Source organism: Chelonia mydas, chromosome 10 (genome assembly GCF_015237465.2).
Source record: "Chelonia mydas isolate rCheMyd1 chromosome 10, rCheMyd1.pri.v2, whole genome shotgun sequence".
NCBI classification, from domain to species: domain Eukaryota; kingdom Metazoa; phylum Chordata; order Testudines; family Cheloniidae; genus Chelonia; species Chelonia mydas.
Window position 1 is genome coordinate 50,858,455 of NC_051250.2, and position 13,968 is coordinate 50,872,422.

Sequence of the window (13,968 nt, forward strand, 5' to 3'; positions counted from 1 at the left end):
AGACAGGGGTTCTCAAACTGGGGAGGTTGGGACTCCTCAGGGGGTCACGAGGCTATTACGTGGGGAGTTGTGAGCTGTCAGCCTCCACCCTAAACCCTGCTTCACCTCCAGCATTTATAATAGTGTTAAATATAAAAAACAAGTGTTTTTAATTTATAAGGGGGGGTCATACTCAGAGGCTTGCTGTGTGAAAAGTGTCACCAGTACAAAAGTTTGAGAACCACTGCTTTAAGAGAAAAAAGAAGGAGGAGTACTTGTGGCACCTTGGAGACGAACAAAGAAAGCTTATGCTCAAATAAACTTGTTCGTCTCTAAGGTGCCACAAGTACTCCTTGTTCTTTTTGCTGATACAGACTAACAAGGGCTACCACTCTGAAACCTGCTTTAAGAGAGAACAACAAGACTGAGAAATCAGAAATTTGACCTACCAGTTGAATCTGGGATAACACACCCACCAGAAGCATATTATGCAAATATATGAATAGGACTCTTTCCCCTGCTGTGCTAGTCATCTGTATGCATGTTAGAACAAAGCAAACAGATTTACAAGAATCCTCCTTCAGGAAATCTTATACTTCAGGAAGCAGGCTTCTTATGAATATCATTTTACTGCTAGTGCACAGGAAAAGAGAAGAGCACAGCAGGGGAAAGCATTTTGTGCTAGCCCAAGAAGCAAAACCTCTACTCCTTGTAAGCACATAGTGGCTGGTTAGAGTAAACTGAAAAGCCATTTACAAGTTAAGAACTGAAATTCAGGAGTCTACACATCTCCTTAAACTCATGCTCTCATCCCCAATATAGGAAGCTGCACTCTATCTACTGCTTCAAGAGTTAGCAGAGAGTCAAAATACAGAACCCTAAACGTACAAGGAAAGGAAGGTTTGATTTTCAAGTATCTTCGTGAATGTATTCAAGAGTGTATTTCTTACACACAGACCCCTCTCTATACATACGGTGAGAGAAGGAAGGCACATCTACTAGCTTGGGAAATTCCCCTTTGACAAGCTACTCTTACCAGAAAAAAGAGGAGTGAACATTACAGCAGGAAGTCATGGCTTTCTAGTGTCCTAAACTGCAGCCAGAACACATTCTAGAAATAAGAGGAGATTTATACCCCATTTTATTTTTCAATGTGTGGAAACTGATGTCTTGGGGGGCAAAAAACAGAATCTGCTGAAAAACAAAATCCTTTACACCCAAATATTTACATGTAATGTTCCTTTTAAGTATTTTTCTGTGTTCTGCAAAATGTGGAATACTATGAAATGTCTAATCTCTCAGGCCGCAAAGGTAGCCTCAGTTATGGCAGTGCTGTTTTTGCAGCTATCACAGTCCTACCAGTGTGTAAACAGCCAAGAGTCTGAGACTAATTGCAGGAAGCTATTTGATCTAGTTTTGATTTATATCGAGGTTACGTGCAAACTACAAATACAAATTAAAATACCTTAGCTATGCATGTCAATACTACGGTATGACATTCCAGGGCACAGTCCAGACCAGCAAGGGGCTGTATCACCCTTACCCTGCAACCCGGGGAATCTCACAATATTTTGCTGCTGTAGCTCCAACCTGGGCCCTTCACAAACATCATGCTGGTCACCCCCCTAAAGTGTTTGTGTATAGCTGCAGCCTGCTAGCCACCCTCCAGTCACACTCTGGTTTCCACCAGCTTTGTTTACCACTTGCAGAGTGACCCCAACACACTCCCAGTCCAAATTTTCCCCCCAGAATGGGTATTCTGCACTGTCCAGCCCTCTCCTGAACAGCTCAGCTACTTTAGGTCCATTGCCCCTCTAAGGGGATCAACATCTAATAGTTTGCAACTTTAAATGGAGTTATCCACACAATTCAGTTTAAAACACAACACTGGGTTACTTTTGAATAAAGAAGAAAACAAGTTTATCTAACTGCAAAGGTTTTTAGTGAGTACAAATATAAGTCATTAAAGTCAGAAATGGTTCCAAGAAAAATATGCTTCCTTAGTACTAAAACTTAAACTAGACTTGGTTCAAGGTGAAATCCCTTACCCCATGTTTCCAGTAACACTGCTGAACAAAGTCTCAGGCCAGGATCTGCTCCCAAAGTCCAAAGGCTGTTTCTTTTGTCTTTAGGTGAGAGAGAGAAAGATGGATAGGGAGGACCACCTTGGGGTGTTTTTGCCCCTTGCTTTTATAGTCCCCCTTTTCCTGAGGATTACCCCTAGATAAAGTTTATTCATGTTAGGTTTCAGAGTAACAGCCGTGTTAGTCTGTATTCGCAAAAAGAAAAGGAGTACTTGTGGCACCTTAGAGACTAACCAATTTATTTGAGCATAAGCTTTCGTGAGCTACAGCTCACTTCATCGGATGCATCCGATGAAGTGAGCTGTAACTCGCGAAAGCTTATGCTCAAATAAACTGGTTAGTCTCTAAGGTGCCACAAGTACTCCTTTTCTTTTATTCATGTTGTGAGGACAAAGACAAAATCTCAGGGGGAAAGAGGTTTCAAGCTGTTTGCTAAGATACAGATATGTTTGTTCCTGCTCCCCTCCCTTGCCAAAGAATGGCCACTTGATAGGCGATTGCCCATCAACTTTCCTGACACCTGGCTAGAGGCATCAGCTTGTCCTTTGTCTTTGAAAAACTGGTTTACCCAGACTTGTCTGGGAAACACATTTCAGACCTAATTTCAGCTTATGTTTATAAAACTTTACTACACACATTTCATGATACTACTGACCAGTGAGGAGTTAGTTTTCTGATATGTCAAAAAGTATATTTTATACAAAGATTACAATAGTGTGTAGGGTGAAACCTTAGGTATGCAGGTCAGTTTGAGAGACAGAAATGTTCCTGAACTGCTGATCCAAATCTTAATTTTTGTATGATTACCATCTCCCTGTCCCTATTGTGTGTAGGTCTATGGCACTACCTAAGAGCTGAAGAGATGGTGTGCCCTCTGGTCAGCAGAGCGCCTTCCTGCAGGCTAAATGGGGGCTTGTGTCACAATAGTGAAATGAAAGCTCTCTTTGCTACTACACACAGGGAAACGAAATAGCCAAGTCCTCTTTCAAACAGCCAGGCAGCCTTCCCTACACACAACCTTTCAGCTTCAAAGCTCAATGCACAAACTGCAAGAGGGAGATTTAAGAGTCAGAAGTACTAGTAGTTAGAAGTAAAATCTCAGGATTTTATTTTGTTATTCTAACTTCTGAATGCTAGTGGCAAGCCACACTATTTGCATGACACACTAACATTAATCCTAAACGCATGCTCACTTGAAAGGCACAGTGTCACGTAAATGTGATTTGCATTATGCTGTCTAAGTTTATAAAGCCACTGAGTAACATTTTAAAAAGCGTTATAGTGCAGTAGTTAATCACAACTGGAATCCACCTAACAATTTACATAAACTGGTAAGCTTTAGTTGAGCAACAGCCATTGTTCTACAGACTGAAGTAAAAAGTTACAGGAGCATAGAGAAATCTGAATAGTGTCAGCCTCAGTCTAGTCCAATTATTCTCTCTTCCATGAGCACCACCACCACAAAATATTAATTGGAATTGATCGCAAGTATTTTGAAGTAAAGACTGTATAGAACTAGAACTGATGCACTGTGAATCTCTGTACTGGATGCAGGTTCTCTCCCACATGTAAGAGATTTACAAAATAAAATGCAGACCACACTGAATAGCCTATGGAATCAGTTTTGATAACGTCCCTAGAAGACAACTGCATTTGACCAGATGCTGCTATCCTTTTCCAAATGCTAGAGTGAAAGCACCGAGGCCTTTTGGTGAAAGCAGAAGAATTCTGCTTCTGTAACATGTCCAGCTTCGCATAACTGCACAAAATGCCACGTTCATTACCTAATGAATTATAGTGCAATAGTAATTCCCCAGGGCAAAACATTTAGTTTAATTCCAATTCATCCATAACACGACTCAAATATTTTACTCAGTTTACTGCAGAAGAAGCTTTGCACGCTGCTTTGTTTCTCTTTTACTGCTGATGCAAGTATCCTATGACACTTCACTGAGCCTCAGTAAGCGTGAGCTAATAAGTAGCTTGTAAATGTATTTCATTTTAGTAATGGACTCCATAAAACACTATCTCAGGTACCTTTCTCACAAGGAGTGCTGCACCATTTCCACAGTTCTGTGTTTGGAGATCACATTATAATCTCACAATTTCCTTTGTCAGCTCTGAACTTAAGGCTTTTTGTTTGGGAAAATGAAATATTCATACAGCTTCACTCTGAGATTTCACTGCAACTTCAGAGTGAGATCAGATATGCAATTCATAAAGTCACAGCATATTTTGACAGATTATATAGACAATAAAACAGTCCTTTAAAATAGCACCTGAAATATGTTTTCAAACCTGTTCACAATTAACAGAAGATATAGCCAACATTCCAAATATTATCCAGATCAAATTCCTATCCACTTTGATGCTTACTTTGATGATGAGCAGAGTACAGAATATGTAATGCCAAGAACTTCACTGCAACATTAAGACTGACAAGTCAGGAAATTTAGACTTAATCTTCACACAGCAACCTATCTCTGCTGCCTTGTGCATATACAACAGGGATTTTCAATACATCATCACACTGGACCATGTGCCTCTTCATTTGGCAGAGAAATAAAATATAAATGGAAGTAAACTCCACCTATATTAAAACTGCATTCTCCTATGCCTATCAATTCATATAAAGCATTTGGTATTGCTGCATGTATTACATAAGCTTTAACTCTTAATTTTCTGACTTGCACTAAACAATTTTTCTTGGCTCAGACTGCTTACTCCAGGGTTCCCTGAGGACATTTAATATGGAACCATTCCTTCTTACAGCAGGACACCTGTGGAGGCATCAGAGCATGGACTCTCACTGATCCAGTACACCGAGATATTAAGTCACCTGCTCAAAATTGTGTCTTATTCAGAGGAGATCTGTCCTGTAGAGTTATGAGAACATCACATTCAGAACTACGCAGCTATTTAAATCCCATTCTTCCTTTCCCCTTGAGCAATCACATATGTAACAACAATGCGAATCCGAGAGGAAAAAAACAACAGATGCTGTCAACAATTCTGCTTGGGGTGGAGGAGGGAGAAAGATGGTGAGCATCACTTCCACAACACCACTCCCAGCCTTTGCTATCTGTTTGCTCATTTTACAGAACTATTGCTAGCAGAGCAAAGTCAGCCAGGGCTGTGTTCTGCCTCTTATATCTCCATTTATAAAGATTCTGCTATTTGAATTTGGTTGACAGTTTAATTTCGCACCCAAGTAGGTTCTAGCTCCCTCGCTCATAGCCATATTGCTCTGCAAAGCTTCCATCAGGAAAAACTAGTCTTTCCACCAGAAAGTCAGCAGAGAAGATGACACAGAGGCACAGACGAGCAGATCAGTTGCAAGCAGATCAGTTGGGCAAGAATTCGCCATTTTTACTTAATCACTCACTCTTCTGACCATAATCATACTTGAACCATTTGTAAATGTTTATGCTGTGCAAGACTGGCTAGCTCTATGAAACGAGGAACTGGAATGGACTAGTACTCTTATTTGCATTCCAAAGATACGCTCTTACATACGTGTAAACATGAAAGGCTATACAAAAATTGCCACAACTAAACAAACCCACATTATACACATTGAAAAACCTCTTGTATGTCACTTGTAACATAGGAATCTAGCTTTAATCACAGATCTAAAATACATCTCAAAGCAGAGAGAGCTTTCACATACTGTTTCTATTTCAAAACAGCCAAGGCTGGGAATATGTATACAATGACTTTAAAAAATATATAATATTTCTCTAAGTTCCAAATGGGTTACTAATATCTGCGCATCTGAATATATAACAATGTCATGAACTGACATGCTGCAAATATTTACTTACCAATATGTACTGTAACTACTGCAATCCATACACACAGTATGCTGAACTTTCTCTTGCTTTTCTGTTTTCTTATGATTGGTTAAAGGAATCTGTGCATCTTCATAATGTTTCTTTGCATGGCCATTCACATATCTTAAAGAAAGAAGAGACCAAAGAAAACTTTTCGTATTTTAAACGGTTATTTAACCAAAGCCTAAGGGAAAAGATATAGTAGTCCAAAAAAAAAAAAAAAAAAAAAAAGTAATCCCAAATGTAGCTGTTAGTGTGTTAAATATGCAAGTCATCTCTATAAAAAAAAAAAGAGAGACTTTGTAATTATAAACACTGCCTAAGCTCCTTTTAAAATCTCTCCTCAGGCATGCGCACACACACTACACTGGTCTCTTTAAGCCAACCCCCTGCATATGAGCCTCTTATGGCCTGCCACATATTTATAAAGGAAAAGAATGTTAGCTCTCCTTGTCCACATTAAGACATCAGCATTTAGTTTATCCTTCTCCACTCCAGTATGCTTTTCCTACAGCCTCGCTTTCTTTCCTTCCAGCGTTCACCATGTCTGCAATTGCTTTAACTGAACACTAACTCCTACATACAAGCATATCCGTTTTAAGCTCCACTGCTCTGTAGACAGTGATTTAAAACTAAAGCACTTGCATTATATTGTAAAGTCCATGAATTTGGGAGACACTGGACCTGAGGTCATGTAATGAAGAGCAGTTTAAGTCTGTAGAGTCCTTTGTATATAAAAAGCATACCAGGTGAAAAGGTGAACATTTTCACCCCCAAAATTTGAGCTGCTCCTATAAATCTAAGGCTCTCCGACAATAGGGAAAAAAAGTTCTTAATTTGGAAATGCAAGAGATACTTTTGTTATATTGTAATTCTTCTCTCCTCCCCAAATCTAGGTGAGAGAACAATGTGGTACTTCCAGTGAAGATATGGGTGGCTCTATCTTCTCTTTTTGTATTTTAAATGTTACCTGAACAAAAGATCCTGCTGGTTCCCTACATCCTAGAGATTTCCAGACCACAATGATGGTGCTTTCTCATTCAAGTATGTTTAATTCCTGGGTTGACAGCAATTTTAAGATCTAACACACACTGACTAAAAATGTAATTCAAATCCTACTAACTGTATATAACAAAGGTTTGGTAACAACAGTTAAAAAAAAAAAAAAAACAAAAAACACACAGAATGAGTAAAATATTCCAAGCTATGGATTTCAGCCTTTGATCATTCACATAATATGGTGCTATTTCCCATCTACCTCCCTCCAAGCTATTAACTTTTGAAATATAGGAAAATCAAAGATTTTTTTTTTTTGTGCTGAAGCTTTTGATATGAAAGAAATGATTCAAGTAGTTAGCATATTCTTACCTCTACAGGAACAGCAGTTAAAGTAAACCGAAAATAGAATTTACTGGGATCTATCTAAGAGAGAAACTCACTAAGCTTAATGGTGGTTTTCAAGGATAAAAACCTGGCAGTGCATGTGGTAGACCTCAGTTTAAGTATTTTTATTTCCCACAGTCTTTGTCTGAATGTGACAACCAGCTAGACTAACCTTAGACATGCACATCTCAAAACACGTTTACCAGCAAATTTCTACTAGGTCTTTTGAAGTGTGAATTATCATCTCAACCACTACTTTGTTGTATGCACATATTTCTGTGTATTTCAATGTACATCAAAATCAGATAAAGACACACCTGCACCAGCTGCTGTCAATATAGCTAAGGGAAACTTTTATTCTAAGGTACCCTGAAAACACATTTAAGATCTTTTCAGTTTAAATTGGATACTTGCTATCTCACAAAACAAGTTGGGCAAGATTTTGATTTAGAGAATACCAAGAAATACCTATTTGTTTTCAATCTGCTACAGCAGAAGCAGCTTTATTTTGCATCAATCTACTTATCAGTCAATGCAGTAAACTCCTTTTGTAAATATAAAAGTGTTTCAAATATTATGAAGGTCTTCACAAGAAAAAAATGCAGTTCCACTGCCACTGTGTCTTCAGCTGTGTCTTCTGCTTTAAACAGTTCCTCTGACAAACCATATTAACTGGTACTGCAACATTAATAAACTACTTGTGCTTTTAATTCAAAAGAAAAATACCTTATCACGCACCTATGGAAAGTAGAGAGGAGTGTTCAGCATGAGTGTATAAATCGCTGAACTGCAATAGCTCCTTTGACACTATATTCCGGTGTAGAGGAACAATGGAACAGGGACATTCAGAGATCCTTTGGAGGGAGATTGTTTTAAACAGAACAAGAAGCAGAGGGAAGGTGATGAAAAAGAGAGTATTAAAAAGGCGGGTTAAGTAATTTCCAAATCAATATGTGCTGTACCTACCTTCCACAATGGACACTTGAACAAGTCAGACAGACCCAGGGACTTTTATTGGATCGGCACACTATTAAACAAAAAGAAAATCAGGTGAATTGGCTGTGATATTACAGTTATAGAATCCAGTGAGCTGGAACTAGCTCTCCTCTGGCTCCACATTGACTGTGTGGTTATATAAAATATCAAAATAGTCAAGTTAAGCTATAGTAGGGACTGCAGGAGAGGTGGCTGATACCAAGGCATATTAATCTTTTTTCATTTTTAATTTCAGGCACAGGCATTTACCTACTGTTCATATTGCAAAGGATCACATTTTTGCTTTCATTAGATCACTATTTGATTTTCAAATACAATATATAAACATCACAGATTACACTTCCAAAACCAGCGGTGAATGTTTTAAAGCATTTATTTTGCCTTTTATCACTGTAGCCTATAAGACTGAAAAAAACCACACCTAAAGTCACTGCACTTGACCATTACCAAGAAAGACTACTTCAGAGAAATTACTCCTAGAGGGCCTGCCAATTCCATCAGTAGTAAGTAGACTACATTAAGCTGTACAGTGTGTTAACATATGCCATTCCGAATGCTCATTTCTGTATGCAAGCGCTGCTGCAGGTCTTAACTATAACATTTTAACCTTTCAGTCATGTGCTGGATCAAAATGGTGGACACGTGAAAGGACTCTGTTTTATAGTCCAATCTAGAGCACAGAAGGGAAAGTTCAGTGTTCTGGTTAAAAAAGCTACAGTTCTCAGGATGTCTCAATACTTGCATAAGATCTTTACACATACACCCTGCCATAGATCCTAGCGAGTGCCCCTTCCTGCTATCCACTAGGACCCACAACCATTGAGCACACATTTATAGCTCTCCTCAACCAGCCACAATATTAACCAGCCTTCAAAGTATGCCACCCCTGAAGAGAGCAATGAGAAGCGTAGGAGATCCGGGGGAAATGCCTCAATTTAGGTAATAGGGTAAATTAACTGAAGATCTCGATCCGCCTTTGTCCATGCTCCGAATGTTTAAAGGACCATACAGAAAGACCTGGCTGTGATCTCTTGAAGAATCTGAATACTAATGTCTTCACAGGGTAACAGATAGATGTTTCATTGCTCATAGCCACATGTATTTTTCCAGGCTGTTTCTTAAAATAGACATCAACTCTATCGCAAAACTTATAATGGAATGGTCTCCACTGACACCAAGAGTACAGAACTCCCACAGGAACTCCAAAGGATGTGCATTAGAACACAAAGAATACAGGTCATCTTTGAATGCAAGTTGCAAATCTGTGCTCTCACATGTTAGAATAGGAACTTCTGCACATTCAGCTCTTGTACTATATTAGTGTCAAGTCTCAGACTCACAACAGTTAGTAAATGTACTCTTCATTATATCTGCGAATATAATGTCTAATATTGAAATGCAGTTTTGCTTATGGGGAGAAAAGTTTAAGCCCAAAAATTTTACCAACCTTTAAAGAGCCAAAACAGCCATATTTTACAATAAAACTCCTAACTCCATCCTAGATTTAGAACTCCAAGAATTTAAATAACTGACTTTTCACCATTAATAGTGTGATTCCTTTTATAATTTCACCCAGGTAGGAAGATAAAAGTAGACAGGACAGTTTCACTTCTTAAGAGAATGTTCATTTTCAGATTCATAAGCACAATGCTGTTGTGTGGTAAATTCACAACCCCTCACAGGAATATTTAAATGTAAAATCTCGAATACAATCACTATGGAAAAAAGCACTCCTATTCATATGTTGTAAAACTTATTTTAAAGAATCTGCAGTATTTGACAGTGACTATTTCAAACTGTTCTCTCATAGACTCAGACCAGTGGTCCCCAAACTGTGGGGCACGCCACCCTAGGGGAGCACAGTGGAATGTGCAGGGGGCCATGGCAGGACCGGACCAGGCCCCCAGGGGGAAGGAGAGGGAAAACCACTCCGCTCCTGGCCCCAGTTCTGCTCCGGTCCCAGCCCCAGTTCCAGCAGCCCAGACACTAAAAGCATGGCTCCCTCTCCCCTGTCCTGCCCCACTCACCCCTCTATACCCCGGCCTGGCTCCTGGGGGTGTGTGGACTGGGTAAAGGAGAGGGGGGGCAGAACTGAAAAAGTTTGGGGACCACTGACTCAGACTTAAGGTCAGAAGGCACCATCCTGATCATCTAGCTGACCTCCTGCACATTGCAGGCCACAGAACCTCACCCACCTGCTCATGTAATAGACCCCTAACATCTGGCTGAGATATCGAAGTCAAATCATGGTTTAAAGACTTCAGGTTACAAAGACTCCACCATTTACACTAGTTTAAGCCTGCAAGTGACTCATGCCCCATGCTGCAGAGGAAGGCAAAAGTCGTTTGAGTGGGTATGGTGGAGGAAAGCCCTCAAAATTCATTTTTAAATATACTATTGTTACTAAGACCCAGTCTACACTTAAAACTTAGATGGACCTAGCTATGTCTCTCCAGGCTATGAACATTTTGCACTGTGAGTGCTGGGTTAGATCAACCTAACCTCTTACCTACCCTCCCAATGTAGATGCAGATGCTGTGCTGCTATAGAACTTATAGAGTATACGTAACCTACATTTTCACTTGTTTGTTTTGTTTTAAAGAACAACTGTTTACATGGGACCTTCTGATATTTTTGTGGCTCTACAGGAGAAGATTTCACATCCCATTTCTAAAGATGTTCTGATCCCATAGATGATACTGGTACACAACAGATAGGACAGAATGGGGCAGGACTGTGTTGGTTTGTATTTCAAATTAAAAAATAAATAGGAAGGAAAAAGTGTTTTTCAAGTGCAAAAAAACAAGACTGGTCCTTATAAAAGCACAGGCTCATGACAAATCCCTCCTCAGTCCATGTAAATTATAAAACCTCAAAATTGCCCCTCAAATAGAAGGGCCCATTTAGGATGGTAGAGGACAGTTGTACCAGAGGGGGGCTGCTGTCTGCAGTTGACAAAACATAGTACTGAGGGTGGGGAAACAGATTCTCTGCTGCTTGACAATTCCTACAACACACTTGTTGGAAAGGTTTTTAGGCTATCATCCAACTTCCAAAGCAAAGAGCTACAGATCTAGCTGGATGTCAAAGTAGACTTTATTCACTGGGATTCTTAAGTCACAGAAAGTACCATATATTCAACAGAAGGGGGGAGGAGGGAGAAGAGAAACAATTATCTGGGCTATTTTTCTTATGCCTGTATTCACTGTTGCCATTGACTTTTTTAAATGCTACTTTAAAAATATAGGGAACAAAAGCATTTTGCAAAAATGCATCTAGAAGAGAGTTATGTCCTACAAACAGCTTAAGACTTGTAATTGAGCAAAAAGCTTAATTAGTAGTATTCACCTCCCTTAGTCATTAGATAAGCTCAGGAACCTTGGCTACTCTTGAACTGAAGTGTCCGCTACAGCAGTTACCAACTGCGCCATTTTGCTGTATTTTTAGAATGGCCTTCAGAAAAAGATGATGTTAGTATCTGAAAGAGGGGAAAATAAATCTGTGCTGCCACAACACTGGCTCAAATAGTGAGTAATCTGCCATTGTACATCACCATCAGCTTGCTTGGAAATGTTGAAACTATACATTCGATTACATAACGGAGGGAAAATGCTGTCTTCTACAGTGTAATCACTACAAGTGAAACCTGAATACTTGTTAATTATTTATATAGCACCCAAAGCAATCAAAGCACTTTGCAAACAAAAAAGGAGCAATGGACCCTTCCCCAAGAAGCAATCTAACACCCAATGTATAGACTTATTCCAGTGAGTTTCACACTGAAATCCTGTGTAGTTAAGACCATTCAGAAGAAGGGTTCAGATTGTACAAGTTCCTTCCAGTTTCTCAAAAAGAAAAGGAGTACTTGTGGCACCTTAGAGACTAACAAATTTATTTAAGCATAAGCTTTCGTGAGCTACAACCATAGTTTCTGTGTCCCATCCTGATGAGTAACACTTATCAAACCTTAATCATTCTGTTCTATGCAGGCTGATGGGTGCACGCTCATCAAGGGCCCCCCGCCCCCCACCCTGACTCACCCTCATGTTCTTTCTTCTGGGAGCACTTATGGATCTTGTAAGACATGTTACTTCACACAGCTCTCCAGTGTATTCCAATGAAGCAAGAACATCAGAGACAAAAGACCCTACTCCCTTACAGCATAGAGTTGTGGGCTTTGACCATAGAAAATTTCAGTGTATGTGCTGCATACAAACAAAACCTCAAATTAACAGTTTTGTGGGGGGCATGGATCAGCGTTTATGTCGCGCTCTCCATCGGTACCCAGCCCAGGCCGGGGAAGCTAATGATTCAACCATTGGACCAAATCCGGCGATGAATCCTGGCCACGTGCCACCTGAGGCACGTTGCGCGTACACTACGAATAGTTTTGTTTAAAGAATCCACCGCATTAACTCAGACACACATACACAAAGAAAAAAGGATCAGGAAGAACAGGAGACAAACAGGAAACAGCCCTTTTAAAGTGCCAAGATAAGAACCCCTGTGTGATGCAGTACCCATGGAAGCATTTGGCATATGGTGTTATGGGTACGTAATGAACTTGAATTGTCTGCCTTGCAAATCACAGGGAGTAGAAATAACCTAAGGCCATGGCTACCACAGATTTTACTTCACAACCTGGATATGAGGAAACAGCTCCTTAACAATGGAATAGAGGTAAAGAAAAAGCCATAAAACATTGGCATAACAAGAGCAACACTCTGGGATGAGTATGAAGTTCAGCCAGTAATTAATGAAGTCTAGAAGCTGGTTGAGTACGGACTGATATTAAGATCGTTGAACAGTTTCCAATATCCACTCTTTCATGCTTTATAAAATAGCTGAGGGCTTGACTACACAGGTATACAGCAGTAGTTACACTAATGTGACTCCCCATATGGACACTTTTTGTACAATTAGTGTAAAAATACTGTTTATTTGGAAAAACAGTGGCCTGTTTTCAGTCTCACTTAGGTCAGTACAAGCTAAATAACAAAAAAAAAAAGCCACTGGTACTGTATAAGATAAGAGCGTCCATACAGGGAGAAAGACCAGTGTATATTAACAGTATAATTATACCTATATACCTGGTGTTGACAAGACCCTGGGAGGGGGGACTACAGTACTGAGCTTCCAGGGAAAGTTGCATGTAGAGAATAATGTTAAAAATATTTGGAAGCACCATCAGAATTGCTTTCACATCCCCCATTTTTTACCCCATACTGTCTAATACCGATCCACTGCTCTGTTTTGCTAAGAAAAATGTCCCTAATTCATCTTTCTCAGAAACTTGACTGTCTGGCACATGAGACTGGCAACACAGCAAGACAAGTTGGGCAGACTCCAGCAGCAGCCCTTGAGCGGAAATGGAGTAGCGGCTCACAGGGAAAAATGTGAAATAGCAGCTGTATTGCATGATGCATGACGTGTCACAGGATAAACTAATCAAGCCTATGAAACCAGGCCAAGATTCTCCTCTACTATCAGAGGAGGTAAATAGGGAGAAGAGAGCTGCAAACCAAAAGGCTGGGAAATGATTAATAGTGGTGGGAAAACAAAACTTCACTAAAAACGTTAAATTTATACATTAAGTCTTTAATCAGTTTCATTTTGATGGAAATTTCCCATCAAACCGAACTCTGCACTTGCGCAGGGCCTTCCATCTGAGGAACTCAGAGCATGGTATAAAG

At 39.7% G+C, this 13,968-nt stretch overlaps 1 protein-coding gene across 4 annotated transcripts in view; it reads right to left on the reverse strand.

Annotated features, from left to right (window-relative positions):
• USP3 (ubiquitin specific peptidase 3) overlaps positions 1–13,968 on the reverse strand; it is a 60,848-nt gene that overhangs the window by 32,822 nt on the left and 14,058 nt on the right. For 3 of the 4 annotated variants that reach the window (XM_037909841.2, XM_037909840.2, XM_027832157.3), the window contains exons 2-3: positions 8,246–8,306; positions 5,888–6,019 (exon numbers count right to left, since the gene is read on the reverse strand). In XM_037909841.2, coding sequence (XP_037765769.1) covers positions 5,888–6,019; positions 8,246–8,306 — 193 coding nt within the window. Of the gene's footprint in view, positions 1–2,027; positions 2,106–5,887; positions 6,020–8,245; positions 8,307–13,968 lie in introns of those variants that run through there. The other variant, XM_027832158.3, reaches the window with a different exon arrangement.